Consider the following 27,530-nt stretch of genomic DNA (forward strand, 5'->3'; position numbering starts at 1 on the left):
CTAAGACCATAGGAAAATACAGTTATTTACACTGAGATTCATAACAGTAGCAAAAATAGAGTTATGAAGTAGCAATGAAAATAATTTTATGGTTGGAGTCACTACAACATGAGGAACTGTATTAAAAAAGGGTCACAGCATTAGAAAGGTTGAGAACCACTGCTCTAATTGATCCCATACTTACTAAATAAACTTTAACCTTGTTTCTACAATGGCAATAACGGGTCAACTATTACTTTGTCTTAACAGAGTAGTTCAGCTGTTTATCTCATAAAAACTACTCCAAGTCCCATCAAGTGACTCACATTTGAATTAATGCTAATGTAAAACAAACAGTGAACATAAATATTTCTATGAGGCCACACATGAGGTCAAGGCCTTACAACAACAAGCATTTCTTTCAGGAGGCTAGGCATAGTGATTAAGCAATGCAACATTAATAAGTCATGGTCCCTACTTTAATGCTCTATTCATAAACAAATTATGCTGCTGCTAATACCGAAAAGTAGATGTAAGCAAAAAACAATGGTCAAGGAAATACATTCCTAAAGCATTTATGATAAGAACAAAGCTAACGAATATTGACAAAAGAGAAAAACGTAACAACAAAATAACCCCACCTCTTATGACCAAAATCTCATTTGCTAATTTTCATCAATTGAATATCTGACTATGTGCTTCCATTCTTCTCGAGTCATAACTATAGCAACTTAATGTATTGCTTTATCAAATAAAATTAAGAATCAGAACAATTTAACCTTTTCTGTTTAGGCTCAGGATAAGATATGAATAGCTATTCTAGGTGGGTATTATTTTCTCCAAGGTATACTGTTTCTCTTAATATACATGCTTTTTTAGAAAATGTAGATCATGGATCAGGGATGTAGTTCAGTTAGTAGAGAGTTTGCCTAGCACACACAAAGGCCTGAGTTCAATCCCCAGCACCACATTAAGCTTGGTGTGTTGGCAATGTCTGTAATCCCAACCCTAGGGAGGCAGAGGAAGGAGATTCAGAGTTTGAAGTCATCATGGGCTATTTGGAGTGAATTTTGAGACCAACCTGGGCTAGAAGAAACTATGTCTCAAAAACACAGAGAGAGAATAAATTAATCAATCAATGGGAAACACAGATCCCCCTTTTCCTTTTATGTAAGTCGGATTGTTGAGCATATGTTAAGAGTAAATCTGATTTAAGTAATAAACCATTATGCTCTAGCTTCACTGCCTTTAGTTTAGGCAATGCTAAAAAGACATTGCTTACCTTAAGCCAGCAGTTCACAACCTTTCTAAATGCTGAGGCCCTTTAATACAGGTCCTCAGGTTGTGGTGGCCCCCAATCATAAAATTATTTCTGTTGCTACTTCATAACTGTAATTTTGCTACTGGTATGAAACGTAGTGTAAATAGTTTTGGAGATGGACGATAGCCAAAATGGTCACGACCTTTTGAGAACCCATGCCTAAGCACACACTGCCTCCTGTGAGTCTACCTATAGTTAGTTCTTATTCCATCTCACTTTATCTTTTAACCACTTGCTCTTTTATCATTTGTCTAGTATGTACACAAACAAACATACAAAAAGGAAAACAAGCCATGCCTAGAATTCCAACTCCTTGGGGAGGTGGGAGGATCACAAGTTTGGATCAGCCTGAACAGCTCAGTGAAATTGTCTCAAAATATCAATGGCTATGGATGTAGCTCAGTAATAGAGCACTTACTTTCCAGGCATGAGGTTCTGGGTTCAGTACCTTGTTCTATATGAAAACTATGCCTTTGCCTATTTGCCTGAAGCTATATTTTTATTTATTATTAGAAAGATGAATAGTTTACACAGTGAGCTCAAGGCTGACTAGCGTAGGCAGGATACAGAATTAGACTCCTTTCTCAACCAATAAATACCACAGGAATCGTGAATTCCATCTAATGCACCAATGTTCACTCCAAACACTCATCTCGGATAAATAGGATATTCCAGATGGATGTTGTGGTGTGTGCCTTTAGTCTCAGCACAAGGGGCGCAGAGCCAGGTGGATTTCTGTGAGTTCAAGGCCAGCCTGGTCTACAAAATGAGTTGCAGGACTGCCCTGTCTCAACCCATCCCCTTCAAAAAAAAAAAAAAAAACCATGATATTCAAAATACAAAATTTCAAATGACATAGCAACCCCGATTTAATGACTAGGGCCCTGAGGAAAAAAAAATACTTGTCCATATTAACTAATGGATATAACTAAAATATTTTAAAAACCAAAAATTTATATATACAAAATAATAGAGAAGATAAGGTCACGAATTTGAGAGGGAGTTGGAGTGGAAAGAAGAAGCACTGGAAATGATATTAATAAGCGCTCATATAGAAATACTAATAAAATTTATGGCATTTCTTTCTTCCTTTCTCTCTGTGTGTGTGGGGGTGGGGTTAGAGGACAAATTGAAGGAATTAGATCTTCCTTCCACCATGTGGGTTTCCAGGACTGAATCAGGTAAGTGTCATTAACCTTTGGGCAATGCCTGCCCGAAATCATACAACTTTCACTCTAACATCTAAATCTTTGTCCATCTAATTTTTGAAGTCAATCTCACTATGTCATTCAGGCTAAGGCTGATTCATGACAATTTCTCAAGATATAACAACAAGACCAAATAAAAGCACCTTTCCTATGGTTTAGTATAAAATACACTCACCAACTTTGGCAAAGGCCTCTTTGAGTTCATCAAGCTCATCTTTGGAAATCTGAGTGGTTGCCATCTCATCCATGTAAAGATCTACAGGAAAGAAAATAGTTTAGTTCAGTCTTCAAAAAGGTTTGTGAATACATAAGATTAGCATTATTGCTAAATTAGAAACAGACTTTCAGACTACTAAAACAATCTGAATAGGTAATCATATAGCTATGCCTAAAATAAAGAAAATAAACAGGCGACGAATCATTATTTATCAAAAACTATAAAGGAAAAATGTCTAAATCTATCCCTTTAAGTTACATTTATTCATTGTGTGTGTGCGTGTGTATGTACGTGTGTGTGCGCATGCACACGCGTGCACAGCCATACATGTGTTTGGGTGCACACATATTACAGTGGACATGTAGAAGTCAGAAGATAGCTGGTATAGAGTCTCTCTCCAACATGTGGATCCTAGGAGTTGAACTCAGGAAGTATCACTTGGTGGTAACTTTGTCCTCCTAAGGATAAAATTTTCAGCTACATTAGAAGATTATAAGAAAGGTACAACAAGAAAGTGATGCATAACAGAATCTTGGTTTTTTTGTGTCAAAGTGAAGGCCAAAAATCACTTGGTTAGCAATTTCTATAAAATAAGTCACTAATTTTAAACAGTATACTGATACCTATCAATCACTCTTCTTAAAGGAGAGATATAACAAATATATTTGAGTCTGATATAGAATCAACACAAGTATGTGTTTGTTAATATACACATGCTATATTAAATTGTTGATATTATATAGTTATTATATATATTATACATTATATAGTAGATATAATTTTATATATTTTTTAAATTTATAACTTAAATATATTTCTATTTACACAATAATAAGAAAAAGGAGAGGTCATGAATTTGAGAGGGAGTTTGGGAGGGACATGAGAAGAAAAAGGGGAAAATGTCATAATTATAATCTTGAAAATAAAAAAAAATGCTTTCAAAAAATAAAGAACTATCTCCAGTAACAATTTTGACACAAAAAGTAGCAACTTTGCTTAAAATAGTAAACTTCCTCTAAAAATTAAACTATAACTATATGGTAATAATTCTAAATTTATTCTGTGCATCATAAAAATGTTCAACAGTGTTAATCACAATACTAAATAAGATTAATTGCAGTCTTATTTACATATATTTTAAGCAATCATTTTGGTTTGTTTTTAATTGGGGTCCCGTTCTATAGCCCTCGCTGGACTGGGACTCCCTATGTAGAGCTGGCTGACCTTAAACTTTTGGCAATCTTCCCACAATTACAGGCTTATGCTACCATGTCCAGCCAATCACGGTTTTAATGAAAAAATATTACCCATTTCCATGAATTATATGTGGAGAACAATGGCACAAAAAAGCTTGAGAGTTGAGAAAATCCAAAACATGTGGTTGACCTCTGTCTCTTAAAGGCCCTTTCTAGTTTGGGTAGTTTGAATCAGTAATCATTTAAAACATGTCAGTAAGAAAATTTCCAAGCAACATCAAAACCTTATGCAGTTATTTCATTCATACACTACATATCATTTCTGTTTTAAAAAGAAAATTAGGAATTAAGCCATGACATAAACCACCCCTGTTCACTATCCTTATTCCAGATGGCAGGAATGTACATCTTTCTGTCCCACTTCCTCCCTTTTCAAATCTATCCTCGACAGGCCTTTCAACCCCCTTTTTATCATCATACCATATTTTTAAACTATTTTATTATTCTTTTTGAATTGTGTGTGTGCGTGCATGCATGTGCACAATTCAGCAGTGCCTGTAGAGACTAGAAGAAGGTGTCAGTCTCTTGGAGCTGTGGGTATATGCAGTTATGCTGGCCCTCTAACATGGGTACTGGGAATAAAGCTATTGTCTTCTAGAAGAGCATTCTGTGCTCCTGGCTGTGGAGACATCTCTTCAGCCTCAGCACCACACCCTATTTTCAATATCTGTTACAGGTCCAGTTTTTGCCTCTGAGGAATTTACAATCTCAGGAGGCAACCAAATAATTGCAATAGGACAGACAATTAGTTGCTACAATAAAAGGTATAGATCTCCATTTTGAAGAAGCTTGCAGGCTCTGGAGACAAAGGGTTAGTGTCTTCTCAAGACGGCCAGGGAAACAGTTCCTTTAATCTTCCTATAGAATAAGAAAATGCTCCCACAAAGCCAGTGCATGCAGTAGGATCAGAAATCCATTGCCATTGTTCTTGAGTTCTCAGTAGTCCTCATTGTCCGCTATGTTCAGAGAGTCCGGTTTTATCCCAGGCTTCTCCAGACCCAGGCCAGATGGCCTTGGTGAGTTCCCAATAGAACATCCCCATTGTCTCAGTGTGTGGGTGCACCCCTTGCGGTCCTGAGTTCCTTGCTCGTGCTCTCTCTCCTTCTGCTCCTGATTTGGACCTTGAGGTTTATGTCCGGTGCTCCAATGTGGGTCTCTGTCTCTGTCTCCTTTCATCGCCTGCTGAAGCTTAATATTCAGGAGGATGCCTATATGTTTTTCTTTGGGTTCTCTTTATTTAGCTTCTCTAAGATCCCAAATTATAGGCTCAATAGGCAGTTTGGATGCTCAACTTACTAGACCTGGACGGAGGTGGGGGTTCCTTGGACTTCCCACAGGACAGGGAACCCTGATTGCTTTTCGGGCTGAGGGAGGGGGACTTAATTAGGGGAGGGGGAGGGAAATGGGAGGTGGTGGCGGGGAAGAGACAGAAATCTTTAATAAATAAATAAATTTAAAAAAAATTAAAAAAAAGAATAAGAAAATGCTGATATCTCAAAGATATTTCAATTTTCTTTCTCTCTTTTGAATATTTCATATAGGTTCTCCCAAAGAAACTAAAAGCATCCCAGACTGGTTTACAAGTGGAATAGAAAATTTGATATGCTTGCTGCATATGGACACTTCTTAAACACTAGTCACACCCAGCCATTGCTTATTGCCCAATGGCATAGTGTATTCTCACTGGGCAAGCAATGAAACCATCAATCAGTAGTCTGTTGCTGCTACTTCCTAACTGTATGTCCATGGGTATGTTTATTTCATCTCTGTGAGCCTCTGCTTCTCATTCACAAATAGCACTAATAATACCTGTTTCCCGGGGAACTCTCATAAAGATTAAAAGTAACATATGTGAAGGCACATTATAAACTACAAAGCATTATACAACAACCTCAAACCCTCAGTGAAAGAAAGCAGGGAATAAATAACCCCATAAGTAATTGTGAGGGGCTGTAAATATTAGGCATCAGTTTACTAAGACCTTTTAAATGGCATGCATGAAGAGTTGTCTCGTCTCCCTTAATTATTGACTACAGAGTATATAACAAGCCTCCCTCATATATAAAAATTACAAGCCTTCAGTTAAAGTAGTTTAAGAAGGCTGGGCCTAAAGAAAACCTGTCAGCCATATTTTATCTATGACTCAATATAGGCTCTTTCATAAGGCCAACTTCTAATATAGTTCTTGGGGGAGCCTAGGCAGTTTGGTTGTTCACCTTACTAGACCTGGATAGAGGTGGGCAGTCCTTGGACTTCCCACAGGTCAGGGAACCCTGATTGCTCTTCGAGCCGATGAGGGAGGGGGACTTGATTGGGGGAAGGGGAGGGAAATGGGAGGCGGTGGCGGGGAGGAGGGAGAAATCTTTAATAAATAAATTAATTAAAAAAAAAGAACTTGAAGTGCAGGCAAGTGATACATTTTAAAAATAAAAATAATTTTAGTTTAAACATTTCAAAATCATCCACAGCTTCTTAATATTGTTGCGTTCCTCCTCATTTGCATTTTCTCTTGAGCAATAATGCAAAAGAAATGTTAAAGTGTTAAGACTAAGATTCAAGTTTCAATTCAACTTCACATTGTGAGATTGCCAGGGCTCTCAACACGTCTTTTTTTTTGCCCCCCCAAGTCTGAAGTCGGTCTTACCACAAAAGTGAACTGAACTCTGTTTACATAACACGAAAGCTAACTAATATTCAAAGATCAGAATTTCCCTCCATTTCATTTCAGCAAATGGAATACCAGTCAAGGATAAAAGAAAAGCCCTTTGTTCTGCCTGGGTTCTGTTTTTTTTTTTTTTTCCCCCTTGCTCCGTCTGCCTGATTCTTCTGTAAAGAGAAAGCAGCCAGGAATTTTAAAAAAAAAAAAAAAAAAAAAGCAACCTCTCTTTCCTAAACATCCGAGACACTCGAAAACGGATTTTTCAACTCAGGGAATAAAACAAAAGAAAATAAAAGCTTGTTTGTTTGTTTTTTCATAAAAGGATATGGTGTGCAACTGGGTATGAATTCAGGGCGTCACCCAGAGAGAATCTTATGCCTATGAAGTCATCCCTAATTACAGCGTTTGACTAACAATACAGCAATTATGAAAGCACTCCACTGGCTCATTTAACTATACAGAAACCCTGGACACAAATCCTTGCTGAGAATGTTTTACCTGAAACTATTACTCAAAATTTGAAAGCTGTTTGAGGGAGAAAAGGGAAGTTCCTGATTTCTTTTCCTCAGGCGCTCACTTTTAGAATATAGCCTTACTAATTAATGTGTGTCATTCTGTACCAAGGCTGACTCAGGAGGAAGGGTGCAACATTCAGGAACTCCTTGATGGTTTACACACACACACACACACACACACACACACACACACACACTTCCTTTCCAATTAGACTGAGCAAATAAAGGCTAAAATGGGATTATGGCTGGACTTGTGTTAGAGGGCCTGACAATCAAGTGTCCCAAGTTTCATTCCCAAAACAGCAGAAAACAAATTGATCACCACCCAAGCAACCCATGGGGTATTCTAGGGTTAGGGTTAGACTTTGTTCCCATAATTTACTCGTAAATTATGCAAAATGGAATTGGGAAAGATGTTGATTAGTTACAAGATTGCACAATACACCACTTAAAATTCCCGAAGAAAGCATTAAAGGGTGAAGAAAACACGGAAGAATGTATTATTTTGTTATAAAGAGGAGGAAAACCTAAAGATGTGGCCATCATTGTGGGCAAACAATTCAAGAGCAGGCAACAAAGAAAGAGGATATTATTTGTCACCTTCTACCATTCAAAACAGGCAGTGCTTTGGAACGCCCACACTTCACATTCCTACCTGTACCAACAGAAACTGCCACCCTGCCTCCTCCTCAGTTAGGTAAATCAACAGCATCAGTCACAAGGTTGGACGGGTGTGTGCCATTCTGGGACTAAAGCTCACCTCTTCCTGCGATTACTCAAACTCCAGTGCCGTATTTCCTAATGACTTTGGAAGAATTCCACCCGAATATCTAGCACGTTCAAGCCTTACTCATCTGCACATATCAAGCCTTCTTCATAGAAGGCTTAATTAATATACACTCAGCAGTTTGTCAAATGCCACAGATAGAAAAATTAAGACCCTCAAGCCTTTTTTCTCTAGAAGAGCTTATTGTCCACTAAGGGAAACAGATAGCAACTCAAAGGCATTATACTAGAGCTATCACAGTCATTTGTGCTGAGTGATATATGTCAGGAAACATTTTCTATGAATCTGATGTGACCTTTATCTTCTAGCGATAGTGTCAGAAAGAGAAGATGCTGTCTGGGGCTGCAAAAATACAGGATGGCTGGGGGAAAGCCTAGGGTTACTGGCGAGACACAATTACATAAGGTCAGAGACCAGCTGAGATGTAACCAAGGGAATGAGGATTGTTAGCAAGAGTAATTCCATTTGGCCTCACTGCCAATCCCTCCCCTTCTTTTCTCAGTACTATCAATCCCAGGACCTCAAGCATGCTAAGCAGATGCTCCACCAGCGAGCCACATCCCTGGCCTCATTCCCCACCACCAACTCTCCTTTCTGTTATACCAGGCCTCATTTCCAATTCCTCCTCAGTCTCTAGGTAACTACATTTGATACTACTGGTTACCCCCAAAGTTTATTCTTTATGGGTGAGTCAGTCAAACTTTGAGATTCTTCCATCAAAGCCTTTTATCATTTCAGGTGTAATCAGTTGGAGAAGTTTCAGTAGTCTCTCTCCTTGCTGACAGGGTTTGTAATATAACCCAGGCTGGCATTGAATTTGCCATCTTCCAGCCTCTGTCTCTAGGATGCTTTAATTACCAGCATGCACCACCATGCCCAAGTAACATTTATCTATTCATCTGTCTGTCTGTATATATATATTTAGGAAATATAGTTACCATAAGAATAGCATTTAATACTCTTTAACGGAAATGTCTATAGCTCATTCTCATTGACCATTATCACATCTCATTGGCATCTGCCCAACCTCTATCACAGTACTTGAGAAATATGGAATAATATTTTAAATGAAATGTCAGCACGTCCTTGTAAGTTTCTACTTTAGATCCATAACTGCATAGAATTTATTTACTGTGGGATAAGCTACTTGTTTCATATTCAAAATTTATAAAAATGGAAGTTATTTCTCAGAAAAATCTCCATAAGCTTGGTAGTATTACTATTGAAATTAAAAATTATTTTGTTTCTTTTGTATGTGTGTTATTCACATTGAACAGAGGACTGGCTTTAGATAAGCTTGGTCACTTCAAAGACACACAGCAAGAAAGAGGTGAACCAAGTCTCAAACCCCAGACCTGTCAATATTCTCCATCAGTATCTGGTGGAGCCCATCGACAACTTACTGAAGGGTAAAAATAGAACTTATTCATTACTGTATTCCCTATAGCATGGACACAGTAATTTAATTCTTTTGTATTCAAAAAATAGCCTGTAACTAGCATCGGCAACCATCTGATTTTGCCTGCCCCCAAATTCACCAAGATATAATTACTTGTGCCTAAATTAATTGTCTAACATCTGCTTGGCATTTTAGGTCGTCCTTCATAGTTTTATGTCTATTTCAATAACCTTCTGCACATGTTTTTCTTTCTCTAATTTTGAGACAAGGTGTCACTATGCAGCCCTGGCTATCTGGAAGTGGTAATCTTCCCTCCTAAGTTTCCCCAGTGTTGGGATTATAGGTGTTTGCCACAATGTCCCAGCTTTGAAAACACCTTTTGATCCATAGCTCTCCTTCTGACCACTCCACCTTAACTCCCACGCCACTACCCTGGTTTCGCTCTGGCCTTTCCTCTGAAGACTTCTTCCCTCGACATCTATTTTTCACACCTCTCTCTCTCTCTCTCTCTCTCTCTCTCTCTCTCTCTCTCTCTCTCTCTCTCTCTCTCTCTCTCTTTCTCTCTCTGCTTTTCCTTTCCTCCCTGACTCATTTGGTTACTGTCAACCTCCAAGTTTCTACAGGTGCCTTTTCTTCCCCAAAAGCCTGATGCCCAATGCTCTATCCCCCTCTTATCTCTCTTTTCAGATCACACAGATTTTAGAATCCTACCACAAAGTTCAGCAAGATGACAGACTTCCTCTTTAGTTACATTAAGTGGGGGACAATATGGCCGGGATGTCTATCATCCTATTTGATTCCATTAATCAGCCTCCTCCAAGTCTCAAGTATGACCCAAAATATTTTTTGTCAGTGAAGCAGAATTATTATTTAACTAAATATTGGTCAAATTCCTCACTCTGTGGGTCTTATTTTAAGGTAGCTTATTTCTGGAGACTGGAATAGAAACTTATTTCCCACGTATACTGCAACCATTGCTTGCTTAATGCTGGATACACAGACGTATCAAAAATGCTGCAGCTAGCTGTAATTTTTCAAGGTTAATGAAAACTCCCAGTATGCCCAATAACCAATAATCATAAAAATTACAAAATATAAGCTAAATCATTTGGATTCTGGTACATTTTTCTTTGAGATGGGGTCTTAGGGCATCCCAAGCTGGCTCAAACTTACCATGTAGTAGAGAATGATCTTCAACTTCTGATTCTCTTGCTTTCACCTCCAAAGTGTTCAGAATACAAATGTGTACTACCAGGCCCAGTTTATGGAGTGCTGGTGGTTGAACCCAATGTCCTAAGTATACACTAGCAAGTACTCTACTAACTGAGCCCAGCTCAGATTCTATTATTTTATCATCTAAATTGTTTCAGATGTGTGGCAAGTGATCTAAACCAGTTATAAAACTTTGCCTAAGACACAGTGCTACACATCAAATGTAAAATTAAAACAACATATGGGGCAGGGTAGTGGTGGCACACTCTTTTAATCCCAGAACTTGGGAGGCAGAGGCAGGCAGATGTCTGTGAGTTCAAGGCCAGCCTGGTCAACAAAGCAAGTTCCCGGACAGGCTCCAAAGCTACACAGAGAAACCTTGTCTCGAAAAACACAACAACAAAAATAAAACAAAACAAAAAAACCCACATATAGGAAGAAAAGTGATCAATTGTTCCAACTACCCAATAAACTGCTTTTCAGAACTTTGGGCTCATAGCCAGAAGAACCTATGGAAGATAATTCAAAAGCTCTTAGCAAATATGATCATGCTATTGAGAAATATAAATTTTGGCAGAAAACATATATGAGTCCCTCTAGAAAATTCTATCTTGTTCTCATTGGCTAAAGTATAAAGGAGTCACTTACATTTTAACTGAAATGAGAAATTCTGTGATTTTATAAAATATTTAGAATATAGGGCTGGAGAAATGGCTCAGCAATTAAGAGCACTTGCTGTCCTTTCAGAGGACCTGGGTTTGCTTCCCAGTTTTCACATGGCAGCTCATATTCCGAACTCCAACTCTAGGATATTTTTGTTTGTTTGTTTGTTTGTTTTTCGAGACAGGGTTTCTCTGTGGCTTTGGTTCCTATCCTGGAACTAGCTCTTGTAGACCAGGCTGGCCTCGAACTCCCAGAGATCCACCTGTCTCTGCCTCCCGAGTGCTTGGATTAGGATATTTAATGCCCTTTGCTGGCCTCCTCTGGAAGCAGCCATGCATGTCATGCACAGATATACATGCAGGCATAACACTCCTACACATAAAACGAAAATAAAAAATTAAATCATAAAATATTAAAAACATATACAGAATCTAGACAACAGGCTGAGCAAAGACTATACAGATCATGCCTTTTCCAAAACATTGAGCTCAAATAGCCTTTGACTATAAAATAATTTTATAGGGTCCATCGGTACAGCTCAGGGGTAAAGAGTCCCTAGCAACAAAAAATAAGTAAAATAATAATATAGTACACAAACACTTTTCCTGCTGTACACTCATTCCTATATGTGAAACTCTTTGGTGTAACAGTATTACACATTGCTTAATTTATTAAAATCAAGACTCTCCAAGGCTCAGTGCTATGAACAGCCTCCCTTTTGTATCGACTTTAATAACTCAGCCTTAAGGTAAATATACGCAAACAATTGTGTATCTATATGGTCACTTTTTGCTTTTCTATTGATTTTATTGAGCTATACATTTTTTTCTCTGCTCCCTGCCCTTCTTCCCCCATGCCCTTCTACCCTTTTCCAAGGTCCCCATGCTCCCAATTTACTCTGGAGATCTTGTCTTTTTCTACTTCCCATATAGATTAGATCCATGTATGTCTCTCTTATTATCCTCATTGTTGTCTAAATTCTCTGGGATTATGGTTTGTAGGCTGGTTTTCCTTACTTTATGTTTAAAAAACACTTATGAGTGAGTACATATGATAATTGTCTTTTTTGGGTCTGTGTTGCCTCACTCAATATGATGTTTTCCAGCTCCATCCATTTGCCTGCAAATTTCAAGATGTCATTATTGTTTTCTGCTGTGTAGTACTCCATTGTGTAAATGTACCACATTTTCCTTATCCATTCTTTGGTCGAGGGGCATTTAGGTTGTTTTCAGGTTCTGGCTATGACAAACAATGCTGCTATGAACATAGTTAAGCACATGTCCTTGTGGCACGATTGAGCATCCTTTGGATATATACCCAAAAGTGGTATTGCTGGGTCTTGAGGAAGGTTGTTTCCCAATTTTCTGAGAAATCACTATACCGATATCCAAAGGGGCTGTACCACCTTGCACTCCCACCAGCAATGCAGGAGTGTTCCTTTTGATACAGTCAACAAGATAAAATGGCAGCCTACAGAATGGGAAAAGATCTTCACCAACCCTACATCAGACAGAGGTCTGATCTCCAAAATATACTCAAGAAATTGGTCATCCAAAGAACAAATAATCCAATTTAAAAAAAAAAAATGGAGTACAGACCTAAACAGAAAACTCTCAACAGAGAATTCTAAAATAGTTAATTTGTTTTAAAAAGATTTGTGTGTGTGTGTGTGTGTGTGTGTGTGTGTGTGTGTGTGCGCGCGCACACACGCACATGGAAGAAGGAGCTGATGGATCCCACTACTACAGCTGGAGTTACAGGTGCATAGCAGCTGCGTAATGTGGGTCCTAGAAATAGACCCTATATCCTCTATAAGAGCAGCATATGTTCTCAACTACTGAGACACCTTTCCAGTCCCTCTTCTTGTTCATTCTAGTTAACATAACATAGGCTGTGTGGCGTAGAACTATAATCCCACCCACTTGGAAAGTTAAGGCTAGATGATTCTAAGTTCAACACCAATTGGGGCAACATAACAAGCTATGTTTCACAATAAAAAGTAAAGAAGAGATGGAGATATGGTCCAGCGATAGTGTGCTGGCCTAACATTCATGAGACCCTAGATTCAATCAGCTGTAACACCAAATGACACATGAATGACAGTATAGAAAAATATGTCAGATAGATAGTATAGTTCAGGGACACTTGTGACGTAACTTAAAAAGTCTTATTACTTGGGACTGGAGATATGTCTCAGCAGTTAGTAACACTTGTTGCTTTTGTAAAGGACCTGGGTTTGTTTCCCAGCACCCCACTGCAGATCAAAGGTGTCTATAATTCTAGTTCCAGAAAAAATGACATCCTCTTCTGGCCCCCAAGGGCACTGGATTCATGTAGTGCACAAACATATGTGCAAGCAAAATATGAATACACACATAATAAAAACAAATACATATTTCTAATATTAATTTTATTGTGCCTACATGTATGTCTGTGTGCCACATGCATACAGTGGCCATAAGAGGGCACTGGTTCCCCTGGAACTGGAGTTACAGATGGTTAGAGTAGCCATGTGGGTTCTGGAAACTGAACCAAGGTTCTCTGGAAGACCACAAGTGCTCTTAACCACTGAACCATATCCCCAGCCCCAAATAATTAAATCTTAACAAGAGTAAGTCCTTTACCCCCTTACAAAGTATGCTTTCATTTCCAAATCAAATGATACTGACTGGAAGACTTTTGCTGAAGGCTTCCTCTACCCTTTGGTCTATCCCACGACCTTGCTTCCTTTAACTAAAATTTTAACTTAGATGTATCTAAAACCTTTAGGGAAACTTAAACATCCATATTCTGTGAATAGTAAAGAAGATGTGGCTGTTTTTGCATGACCCCAGAAGATGAACAAATGACCTGTAAAGGTTTCTGAGAAGGACAAGAGAGCAGAGATGGCCATTTTGTGAAAACTCATATACAGATTTAGTCTAAGCTGTTTTTGCCCACTTTTTATTTCCTTAATATTGGCAACCAGCTAAACCTTCCTAAGTTTGTTTTTTTTTTTTTTATGTGTTTCTTTTATTTAGCAGTAAGGACTCCTGTAGCCTAGGCTAGCCTCAAATTCACTGTGTATTGAAGATGGCTCAGAATTTCTGATCCTCCTGCCTCTGCTTACCAAATGCTATGATCACAGATATAGACAACCATGCCTAGACCTCAGATTATTTGTTTGAATGATTTCAAAGGAGATAGATCACACAATCATAGTTGTTAGCCAGTAACCCCCTCCCTAAAATTCTGTAAGCTACTCTACCCCACGCACACAGTGTGGTGACTACCTTCTGCCTTCTATGTCTCCTCTGCTCATCTGTGAGTTCCTGGAAAACACAGATGATATCACCTATGATTTTGTATCTTGGCTCACAAGTACCCACCAAATGCTGCTTGAAAACATAAGAATTGATGGGGGTGAGTTGGGTGATTGAGCAGACCTACCTATCTATCAGGCAGGCTATCTAATTATCTTGCGTGGTTTACAAAATGCATGTTCTTGAGCTGAGCATGGTGATACCTATAATTACAGAACTTGTGAGTGTAAGGCAAGAGGATTGTGAATCCCAGGACATCCTGAGCTGCGCAGAAAGTTCAAAGACAGGCTAGGCGACATAAGGAAACCCTGTCTAAAAAAGGAAACAAAGTCTCCCAAAATAAACAATGCTAAACTAGTCACGCTCAGGGTGTACGTTAGGGGTAGAGTGCTTCTCTAGCACGATGGGCTCAGTCCTTACAGTCGTCAGTGCCAATAAACAAGAGAATGAATGATTAAATAAACAAAAAAGGTTGTAAACATTATTAGAGAAAACTGAAATAATTAAAACCTAAGACCAGAACAAACTCACATTCTTTACATGCACTTGGCCTGTGATCATGTTTTCCTTATTTACACTGGTTTCATACTTCAAGCTACTACAGAACTCCTCAAGATGTTTGCACCCTATTCTCTGAATGTAACTGAAAGTCAAACAGAAAGGAGTTTAGGAACAATTTCTCCTGGCTTTTGCCATATAAGCAGACATTTCACCCTTATAATATGGTAAATGCATGGATCATGTTTTGACAGGCTTGTCATTCATAGGTAAAACTGGATGTTTACAAGTAGACATAGGTAGGTGGTTAAAAATAGCTCATTATACTTCAAGTTTTGTGCTATTAGCACTTTCAATATGTAAAATCTGGAGAAAAAAGCCAGGCATGGTGGTGGTACAAGCCTTTAATCCCAGCACTCGGGGGTTGGGGACAGGCAGGTGGATCTTTGTGAGTTTTGAGACCCAGCCTGGTCTACAAGAGCTAGTTCCAGGACAGGCTCCAAAGCTACAGAGAGACCCTGTCTCAAAAAAACAAAAAAAAAAAAAAAGAGAAAGAAAGAAAGAAAGAAATTCATCTTCTGAAAGTATTTCTACTCTATTCTAGGATAGTATAAGCTAGATCCTAATTGTTCTTTTTCAGTACCAATGTGTATGAGTCACTCAAATCCCAAAGGGTGCCCAACTCTGTGTCATTTCCTGAAGGAATCAAACACTTCCATTTAAAGTAAAAGTTTCCTTTCACCTTTGGCGCTTAATAAACCCAGATTTAAGTAGCAATGGCTACTTAAAAAGAAGTCACTAACTGTTCCAATAACAGCAATGTTCGACTTAACGTACATTGAAGCCATTCTTTAAATGCTTGCTGCAGAAAAATTTTATAGGTTTTTAATGCAAGTCATAATAATGATTTAAATATGTCAAGCTCAAAAGACTCCACCCAGAGGGAGGAAAGAGATAGGAGAAATTATCTTGTAATCTCAAAAAAAAACAGTAATAAAAAAGACTTAACTGATATAACTCCATTTTTATCCTATTGGTTTACCAAACCAATGTGTACAGCAGACCGAACTAGGACATACCTCCTTTGAAAGCTTTCATTCCTTTTGCATTTCTCCAGCAATTTTTTACACCTCCTACCCATAAATTGTGTAAAAATCATGCTGTTACTCATGAAATGAATTGTCCTTCATCTCTGAGGTGTCTCTAGCCTCCTGTCCTGTGAAAATGAACATGTTTAAAAAGTCAAGGCTGATCTCCTGGGATTTGTGTTTGTACATATGTGTGTGTGCAATATCAGAGTAGCTAACATGTTCTAATTCAAAACAAAAATACTACTAAGTCCTATCACCTATGACATAGAAGTCACCAGATACACAGTTCCAGCTCCCTCTTCTATCAGCAGGTTGTAACATAAGGGAGACCTGCTTGTTGGGGTTTCTGTCCCCCCGGTACCCCACAGCCAGCAAGCCCCAAAGAAAATCACAATCGGCCACTAAAAGTGCCTGCCTCAGTATCATATACCTTCCCAATTCAAAGACTGTACTCGAGCTGTAAAAACTAGACTCCTGTCTCATACTACATAGGTGATGCTTCATTCAGAGTTGCGATTATCCTGTGACTAGCTATAATTCTTTCTGTAAGAAACTTGGAGAAATAAGCCTTTTAAGAGCCTCTGCTTTGTATGATTGAAAACCCTGATGGCAAGATGAGCACTGTGAGTGACCGCCACTGCTTCGTTACAGTAACACCGCCTATCTAAATCGTGCCTTTTGTGAACTTCAAATGTCAGGACAGCTGGTTGACATAAAGCCACTTTGTAAGAACAGAGATACCAATCTCCTCATGGCATGTTCTAGCATGACAAGCCACCTCAACTTTCGTTACAAAATACAAAACCCAAAAGCCTTTAACAAGAATCAAAAGCATCTGAAATCTCATTTCTTCTCTCTTCCACTCAAAAAGCCACAGATAATAACTTCTACCGATTAAACATTGAAGCATCGGACTTGACAAGTAAAGATTATGTAAGTAGGACTTCAAAAGCAAAATGTAAAAAAGAGAACATTCCCTACATTGAAAGAAAGAGAGAAAACAACAGAATATACATAGTAGAGTAGATTTCTTAAAACAAACAAATTTGACTATACTTATACAAAATTTTAAAAGTGATTACAGTGCTTCAACTAAGAACAAAATAAGAATTTTATATTTTTACAAAGTCAAGCTTGGCTTAAATATTCAGTAACCTAAAAGTTAGCACCTACAAAAATTCTATGAAAATATTTACCCTTTCCGACGGGAGCAAACCTGTTTTGTCTCCTGAAGCACTCACTAATAGGACCGTCTCCCACGCCCAGAACTTGAAATCTGGAAACCCAACATTCTTCTTACAATTGCATCTTTAAAGAGCAAGTCACAACACTTCCTGCTAGCAAATGAACACCCTGACAAAGGAATGATACAATACTTACGAATCTCCTTCCTGGATGCCTGGCAGTCCTTTGCCAGAGGTTGAATAAATTCGAACTTAAGCACAACCTTCAGAGAAAACTTTATGCTTTCATTTTGACTCCACTTTTAAATCCAGACAGGGAACCAAGGGAATTGCAAGTTGGTTCAGGTCAAACAGCTACAACCCTTATATACCTATTTAGAGTTTGGGCAGTAGCCAAGTAACCTGCTTATTTTAGAACACAAAGAACAGCTTCTCCCCAGTGTCCAAGCCACTCATCCACAGTCAAGTACATTACTTGGAAAGGCAAAGTAACTGTCTCGGGACACTTATGCTTTCTATTATTTATTCCAAACCACATCCAAAATTTATACTCCATATTCTAGCTGGTGCAGCATTTATTTTACTTCTGGTTCTGTTAGAACACTAAGCTCTGACATGGGACACATTCTAGTGTCTACCAGCACAGTACCACAGAGTAAAGCTGATGCTTGCTGAACTGAGTACTGTTCTATCAAAAAGGCCATCTCACTTTAGTAAAGAGTCAGACTGGGTACGAAGCCCAGCTCCACATTTTAATACCTTTACGTGTTCTTGGGCAAGATATTTAAACTCTTTGGCCTGGTTTTCCCAGCCAGGATGATGACGACCACATGTATTTTGAGCTGGAGTGGGGGATCAGACACAGTGCTGACCCGGTATACAAAGACTCTTAGATTCCATCTCTAACACTGTAAGCAATAATAATAATATGAAATACTTGCTGGGTGTGGCAGTCCACACCTTTAATCCTACCACAGGGGAAAGAGAGGCAGGTGGATCTCTGTGAGTTCAAGGCCAGCCTGCTCTGTCACAAAGAGAAACCCTGTTTTCAAAAAATAAAACAAAAAATAATAAAAATATTAAATATTCCATATTATAATAGCTATTTATACAGTGTATAGCATTTTAAATGAGTTGGTTTATGCCATAAATGAAGATCATGGTAAATACTAGATGTGGATAGTCACCCTTATTAAAAAAAAAAACTTTTTATTTGCACTAGCAATCCAGTACTGACTAGGCTCAGATCACCATTTCTATAGAAGATCCAGCGCAAATTATTAATGTGAGAGGAATTGAATGGAAGCATGGGATCCTTAGATATCTGACAGTCTTGAAGTCTTTGTGGCCCCAAACAGATCACTTAGCCTCCCCGAGTCACGCATCACTATCTGTGAAAATGGAACTAATTCTAAATACCTTTAAAAGGCTGCCTGGGAACATGGGAGTATGCAAGAGTGTCAGCATCCAGCATAGTGTTCAGTAACTGGAGGGTAGTATTGTAATGTGCCAAGATAATACTTGTTTACTAATATCTGCTCTTTCTACCATATAAGAAGGAAATAAAATGAGATCACAGATATGCTTGATCTTTCCAAATAATATAAAACCAGTGATGCATCTTAAAATCCATTAGCTTCTCGGCACACAGATGTGACTCACAGTGCATTCACTTGTGAAGAGGAACTGTCACTTGAGAGTCCCCATTAAGAGGCAGACAGCATTCTGTCCTCATCACTTCCCACTGCCTACGAATACTGGATTACACTTCATTGTCTTAATGGACATGCTTCCATGCATTACAGCACCCACCAAAAAACCACATAAAATACCAAAAAAAAAGAAACACAATCCCGAAGAGACAGAAAGTACCGTGAGACGCCAGAGGACATTTTTTTTTCGTTCCTTTTTTTTTTTTCAGGTATTACAGTTTTTATTTATTTATTCGTTCATTCATTTATTTATTTATTTATTTATTTATTTATTTATTTAAGATTTCTGCCTCCTCCCCGCCACCGCCTCCCATTTCCCTCCCCTCCCAATCAAGTCCCCCTCCCTCGTCAGCCCAAAGAGCAGTCAGGGTTCCCTGCCCTGTGGGAAGTCCAAGGACCACCCACCTCCATCCAGGTCTAATAAGGTGAGCATCCAAACTACCTAGGCTCCCACAAAGTCAGTACGTGCAGTAGGATCAAAAACCCCTTGCCATTGTTCTTGAGTTCTCAGTAGTCCTCATTGTCCACAATGTTCAGCGAGTCCGGTTTTATCGTTCCTTTTTTGGAGACAGTGTTTCTCTGTCCTAACCCTGGCTGTCCTGGAACTTGATCTGTAGACCAGGCTGGCCTCGAGCTCAGAGATCCACCTGCCTCCGCCTCCTGAGTGCTGGGATTAAAGGTGTGCACCACCTTCACCTTACCTTATTTTTCACCAGCCTTAATTGCTGACTCCCATATGAATTTCTCAACCTTTCAAATTCTCCATTTGCAAAAACAAACCTATCACTATCTCCCCAAGGCCTGTAAGGGTGCCTAGTACTTCTGGAGGAGCTACAAAGCCCCTGGTATTAACTGGAAGAAAAGTGCCTATGCTAGTGTTATTGTGTATTTTGCAGGTAAAAATACTGGCACAGAGGTAAGGAGACAGTAGAACAAGACCAGAAATACTGGGTTGGTTTTCCAGCAGAAGCTGTTCATCAGCCACACCAGCTGCCTCAAATCACTTTGATGGATCTGTCCCAATTGCTACATAGCTACCCTTTTCAGATGTGCAACATTAGCACCGGGTGAAGTAATGTTTTAAACTAACAATGTGTAGCTTGAAAATTGACTGTCTTTTCTCTTTTACAGATGGTTCTAATAGGTTACTTAGAAAGTGTATCTCTGACTTTTTTGGCCATAGGTAAGTGTATATTTTTCCAGCTTTTCAAACTCAAATGCTAATCTCTCTCCTCCCTAACACCCAAGAGGTGCTAGGTTCCACCCCCAGCCTTAGGAAAAAGAAAATGCCAAAGGGAAAAATGCAACAAATAAACAAAAAAAAATCCCAAACAAACTATCTTCATACCTTTCCTAAAAGAAACTTCTTTAGTATTGCTAATGCAACCGGTTTTTTTTTTTATTTCTTTTAGTATGTGGCTCACTTTGTAAATTTCTTTCTCACTCACTATCTGATAGGGGGCTCTATAAGAAGAGTTGGGCTGTGGTGAGTTTATCTGTTTGCATGTACCCATTGTGTAACTGTGTGGCTAGAACCTGTTTTTACTACGGGTAATGAAAATTGGCTTGGGAAGAGAAGACGGTGGCCAGGGGTGAAGAATGAGCTTTACATTTGTACAAGCAGGCAAACAGAATGAAAACAAGTTTCATGTTACATTCTCAATTCATCCTGATGAATGGAAAGCCAAGGGAAAGCACGTGCAAATTGTCTCTCAGATCTTACAATCAAAACAATGAGGTTCACACACACACCCCTCAGGGTGGAAAAGAAATATTAAGAGGCACACCCAATAACGTCACAGGAGTTTCATATACATAGCAGTGTAATGTGTAGCTAGAAAACAAAATTTAGACCATATTTTTCCAACTTTCACTCAAACGTCATGCTCCCCACCACACCCACTGCTGTGTTATTTTTTTTTCTGCATGTGACTGGTATCAGGGAGGCCCCTCCCACGCTGCTTAATGACGCACCTCGATACAATGATCTAATTTCCTTTTAAGAAACAAGAGATCACCCATTTTGTCACTTAAAAACTAACACAGTGAGTGAAGTATTCATGAACAGAGATGTACCATATAAAACAGGAGCCAATATACCACACAGGAGACTACTATACTACTGTCATTTTTAACCACATTTGAACATTTCAGAAATGCATCCTAGAAGCAGTATTAGGTACACTGACTTCCTGTTGCACAAACAGGGCTGGTTGTAACACCCAAATGGATCTGCTTTCAGGGATCTTTTTCTTTTTCCTCCCTCCCACCCCGACAGTTCTTGGAATGGAATCTGGGACTTGTATCTGCCATGCAAGTGATTTACACTGATCTATAACAAGGCTCTGTCATTTTTTTCATATTTGGAGAGTTAAAAAAGGCATAACCATGCATCAATTTAAGCATTCTGAGATACCAAAGAATGACAGTCCACCTCCATAAACACAGGCTGCCTCAGATATTTAGTCCATATCCTAATTCACTTTATCTTCTACAGACTTGACCATAGCATTGACACTGGGAATGTAAACACTTTACAGTGTTTCCATAGCTGCTCAGTTGTAAGGCATGTGATATGATGCTAAAAGATAAACAAAACTCACTTGGTGGTCCTGGCCTGGGGAGGCTGAGGCAGAAGGATTGCAAATTCAAGGCCTGGAGGGGATATGGAGTAAGTACACGGGTAGCTTGGCTAGCTTACTGAAGACCTTGTCTCAAAATAAACCCTCTTTACTTAGTAGTAGAGGATGTATCTAGTACATACACAGGTCCTAGGCACAATCCCCAATATTACAAAAGGTTTATATACAAGCAAGCAGGTAAGCAAGCAAGCAAGCAAGCAAGCAAGCAAAGATAAAACAAACGCTATGTGGTGCAGATGCCTCTAATTCTAGTTACTGAGGATGAAGTTAGATGTGAGGGAATGGAAGGGAAATGAGGTAGGAGGATCAGAAGTTTGTGCCAGTCTGGATAATATCTTGTCTCTAAACAACATGGTTGACAGGGCTGGTGAGAAGAGACAGTAGTTCCGAGCATTTGCTGCTATTCCTGAGGACTCCTTTGGTCCTTAGTACCCATGTTGTGCTGTAACTCTAGCTCAGGGGATATAATGCCTTCTTCTGGCCTCTTGGAGAGTTGAACTCACCTGTACACACTACACACACACACACACACACACACACACACACACACACACACACACACATACTTTCATATTTAATGGCAATGTTATTTGTGCAACTACAATGACAAGTCATTTGAAAAATATTTTCTCTTCTTATATCTCCTTTAGAATCTAACAAATGGTGGCACAAACTATGCAAAGACTTTTAGACATTCTGATGAGTACATATTTTTCCCTCTTCACATGCAAAGTTCACTTAACCCAGTCCATTTGCTATTCAGTCCACAGGAAATAGTGTTTTGGTCAATTATATTTAAAGACTAAAAGTATTAGTTGCACATATTATACCATTGTGCTCAGTTCAAACCTAGGTTTACCCAATAAATAAGTAATACACGGATTTTTGTCCCACTAATATAAAAACCACTTTACTGCATGCATGCCTTCAGATACTTATCTAGTTATATACACACACAAATCTTTTTTTTTAAAAAAAAAAAGCAACTAAGGAATGCTGAGAGTGGGCAAAAATATTCTTTCCTAGGGAAGAACACACCAGTTATCGTATACCAAGTGGTCACCCCTGAAATCATATACATACAAACAAAATTATACATACCAATAATGTTATATTTAAATATTAAGAAACATACACCATACATGTACATATATATGCAACAATTTAAAAAACAGAGACCATGAATTTGAGAGTAAGACAGAGATATACTGGAAGGGTTGGAGGGAGAAAAAGACATTGGGGAAATGATAACTATACTTTAATTTCAAAAAATAAAAATATTAAACAAAATAAATGATTGTGAATGTAGCTAAGTGGTAGCACATTTGCCTGTCATGTATGAGGCTCTGTGTCCAATCCAAATAGAGGCAGGGGAACAAACATCACAAACAAAACACCAAAGTCAAATGCCTTAACAATGTGACCTTGCAGCTTACACTGATACTATAATTTATTTAAAGTGTGAAGGTGGAAAAATCTACACCATTCAAAGGCCAGAAAGATCAAAGAAAAAAACTTTAATATGAAGCTAATTGTGGGGGGTAGCTGGATACGGTGCTATAAGCTTGTAAGGCAAGTACTTAGGACGAAGGTTATAGCCTTGTGAATGCAAGGCAAATGCTTTTACACTGACCTACAGCTGCAGCCCCTGGATTTTTTTCACATTTAAGGAGAGAAATGGGACACAAAAATATATTAATTTTAGAGGACAAACAGTTGGAAGTGTACGTTGTAGGGCTGGATCTGGCAGGAATTAAAGAAAGAGATGGGGTAAATATGATCAAAATACATTGTATAAAATTCTCAGAGAATTAATAAGTATCAATTCTTTCATTTCAACATTTCCAGGATAACTCCATGTTACTATTGATTCATTAGCTCTGTTTCAATCATAAAAGAACATGTTCTTAAATAAACCAGGATTCTAACTGTATATTAAATTACATCCCCAATGCACTAAAACTAAAAGTTTAAATAAATCAATCAATACCATCTTCAGATGAGACAGGGTCTTGTCTTAAAGGCTTGCCTCAAACTCATGATACCCCTGTCCCATCCTCCGAAGAGCTGGGATTGCAGCTCTGGTTCACCATTATGGACTTTTCTCAGTGCAAAATATAAGTTCTCAGAAAAGGGTTAGCTGTGTTCCACATGGAACAGCTTCCGATTTAAGACATCCACATTCTCTTCATCACTGATAAAAACATATAAAGAAATAACTTATATGCTCTCCACGTTTCTATCTTGATTGTCTCTGAATCAGAAAGGAAGGGGAGGAGGAGGAAAGGGAGGAAGGAACAGGAAGGGAGGAGTAGGAGTGTGGAAGGGAAAGGAAACAACAGCAAAATCCAAGCAACTAAATGGTTCCCTCACCTTTTTGGCTTGGACCTGAAAGCCACAAAGAACTTTCTGATGCATCCATTAAATCAATGTAATCATCATATTAAAATTAGAGCTGGGAAAATGTTAAGATGTAAAAAGCGTAATACCACTCATTGTATGCTACCATATAGCATTTTTAAAAAGCAACTATTATTTTAAAAAGCAAATTGAGATTTGTATTTATTTCCTTTTCAATTAAATCCTTTTTATGTTAGTTGCATTCTGAGTGGGACATTTTACCCATATTTTGTTTTATAAAAGTATGCACTGATCACTGGTAAAAGATCATTTCATCAAGCTATATAGATATTCTAAATGCTGACATTTGTGTGATGCCTAGAAATCATATTAATTAATGATACCATATATCTCATTAGAAAACCCTATGTATGGAGCCAGGTGTGGGAACTCATATCATACCTCTTTGTAATCTCAGTCTTTGGAAGGCAAAGGCATGAAGACTGTCTCAAGTCTTAGGCCAGTGTGGCTCCATAGTGAATTGCAGTTTACCCTGGGCTACATACAGTGCAAGTTTCTGTATTAATGAGGCTAGACTCCATCCTTAGTAGTGGAAGGGAGAAAAAGGAGAAAGGAAATCAGTGCATAAAAGGTCTAAGTATTGATAAATAAAGGTGGCCAATGCAAATCTCAAATAATTTTCAGTTTGACTTAACTAATTTTATCCTTGTGAAACAAGTACTCAATTGTTCCTTTCATGTCAAGAACATTCAATTCACTTATTTACAAAACTTTTGAGTATGTGTATGTGCACATGTGTGGTATATGTACATATGTGTGTGTACATGTTTACATGCCTGTAAGCTCACATGGGATGACCAGAGGAGGATAGTGGGGTCCTGTTCTATCATGCTTCACTTTATTTCCTATACTATACTATATTATACTTCGTTACCTATACTATACTCTATTATACTATAAACACATTAATATAGTAATATTGGGTGGAGAATGTAGGTTAGTTGGTAAAGAGCTTGCATAACATGCATGACACTCAGGGATAAGTCCTCAGCACCAAGTATATCAGGCCTGGTGGTGCACACCAATAATCTTACCATTTGGGAGCTGGAGGCAGGGGGATCAGAAGCTCAAATTCAATCTTATCTTTCCTATATCAAGAGTTCAAGACCAATGTACCATATTTATTAACCCTTATTCCCAAAAAGGGGAATTATATTTCTATTATGACTATGCTAATGTGATACACATGCTATTATAAAACACAATGTCAGCTGAGCAAATTGCAAATTATTAGAATGGAATTTTAAAAAAGAAATAAAAGAGAAATGCTAGGAGAAAGAAAACATGAAGAGGAAACTTAAAAAAGAGAGACTCCTTGGTTTTCCTCTATAAAAGGAAATGAACAAGGGATGTGAGCAAATATGGGCATGAACACATGGTTTTTCCACCACAGCCTGTCATCTTATTTTCCTTCGGGACAGGAACCATCATGGCATCTCCTTTGAGTCAGCCCTTACACTACTCACACGGGCAAAAATAAGTCATCTATTCATTTTCCACGGTGACTATAAAGTACACTTGAGTATCCTAGAATTCTTCAAATGACAGAGACACATTTCTGAATGAATTTATACACTAATTTGAGCCTGCTGTGTCCTTTCAGTCCCCCACAAAAAATGGAATTAAGCCCATCCTAAGGGATAAATCCACAAGTTAAGCCCATAGTATTCCTCAGATAGTGAAGAGGACAGGTGTATGCAACACTTGCAAAGGAAACATGGCAGTGACGATCAAAAATGAAAATATTTACTTTAGTTACCAGCTTCTGGAATGTATTCCAAACAAATAGTCCAGTTTTCCCTATTCAAATCAGATAAAATATTCAAGAGTTCAACACACATTCAGTGGAGGTTTAAAAAGGCTAAGCAATGCATTAAAGGACTTCAAATAGTTCTAGAGCCTTAACCTTGAACAATGTATATGAGGACAGTGGGTTTTTTTTTGTGTGTGTGGGTGTGTGTGTACTTCCTTTAGCAATCTACTTCGGCATCTAACTCAGTGCCTGGCACACAAGCAGGCACTGAACAAACCAAACTTGCTCCACAAGAAAGAAAAAAATCTCATTTAGCTCTCAAGACATCACTGCTCTGGCTTTGCAAACTTTACAACTGCTTTTTGACCTTACAGGGAATAATGAAAGAAATCTTCAAAAGAAAGCGTTGTTTTAGCATTTCCTGCCCGCATGCCCTAGTCCAAGATGAACCTTGTCAGTTCTTAGCAAGGCATATGAAATACCCTTTAAATGACTCATTCAGGTGAAGTGGTAACATGAAACCAGAGCTTCTAGGATGCCAGTTTCTACTTGTTCCCAGATGTTGCTATCATTTCGAAGTGTTAAATGCATTCATGAAATTTCACATGTATTTGCATAGGAAATATAGTCTGACTTCCACTACCATTGCAGTGACAAGCTCACAGAGAAAACTTGTGGCCTCATTGTCTAATAAAACATTCAGGATATTGCCAACATTCATTCAGCTTAAGAGCTGCCTAGTGTCCGCTCAAATCTCCCTTGGAATTCTTGCAAATATACACACACTTTCAAAACACAAACCAAATAAATTCTATGTCATTAGGACTTGGCTTTGCACAGCCTGCATTGTATCTCTCCAGAATATTATTTTTGGTGCTTTCACAAAAACAACTAGCTGAAAGATCCAATTTTGGTTGTGTGTGTGTGTGTGTGTGTGTGTGTGTGTGTGTGCGCGCGCGCGCGCGCGCACATGCACGCGCACATGTGTGGTGCACTTTTGGAATTATTCTTTTAAATAAGTAAGCAACTCTTAGCTTTCTGTACACTTTAGGCATCCTTTACTAGGTCAAATTCAAGAGGCTTCTATTTTGTTTCTAACCACTGTTCACTAGTTAATTTATTTGGTGTGTTACCATCAAGGTTTTCTTCGCTTCATTTAATTTTTTTTTAATCTTCACAGAGTTTAGTACAGCAACAATGGTTGCTATTTTCTACACATAATGGCCATTGTTAAATCTTCCTCAACACAGAACTGTGAGCACAATGTAGATTCATCCCTAAGATTGGCCACAAAAATTCCAGTCTCATAAAGAGGTTATAAGCTCTTACTGTGTGTATATATATACACAAGAGATGATTTACAAGTTTTATTTATTTCAGTTTTGCTGAGAAGCTACATTGTATACCTTTGAGAATAGAGCAGAATTCATCAACACAATATCAGGCTGGTCCAGATTGCTATGTCTGGATTTTAACCAACCAGATTTGTTTGATTTGTATTTCATTTGGTAATCTGTTAACCTGGTATAGCTAAACACATCTCATTACAATGAATTTTGCCACAAGTCAAAAGGTTCTTCTGATCTTCCCTTACTGAATAACACATTTGTGTCAGAAACTGGCTGAGACCTTCAGAGTTCTTCCACTGGGGCTGACTATTCTAGGATGACTGTCTCTTAGAATTCATGTTTTTTCAGGGTGATTGTTTTTA

The 27,530-nt window shown here is 38.4% G+C and overlaps 1 protein-coding gene across 3 annotated transcripts in view; it reads right to left on the minus strand.

Moving 5' to 3' along the window:
• Pls3 (plastin 3) overlaps positions 1 to 27,530 on the minus strand; it is a 98,657-nt gene that overhangs the window by 44,411 nt on the left and 26,716 nt on the right. For 2 of the 3 annotated variants that reach the window (XM_041642201.1, XM_041642198.1), the window contains exon 2: positions 2,684 to 2,764. In XM_041642201.1, the coding sequence (XP_041498135.1) occupies positions 2,684 to 2,756 (73 nt within the window). In that variant the 5' untranslated portion in view covers positions 2,757 to 2,764. Of the gene's footprint in view, positions 1 to 2,683; positions 2,765 to 17,303; positions 17,350 to 27,530 lie in introns of those variants that run through there. The other variant, XM_041642199.1, reaches the window with a different exon arrangement.

The sequence above is a fragment of the Microtus oregoni genome, unplaced genomic scaffold (genome assembly GCF_018167655.1).
Source record: "Microtus oregoni isolate MIOR12 unplaced genomic scaffold, Mior012 000073F_001, whole genome shotgun sequence".
NCBI classification, from domain to species: Eukaryota; Metazoa; Chordata; class Mammalia; order Rodentia; family Cricetidae; genus Microtus; species Microtus oregoni.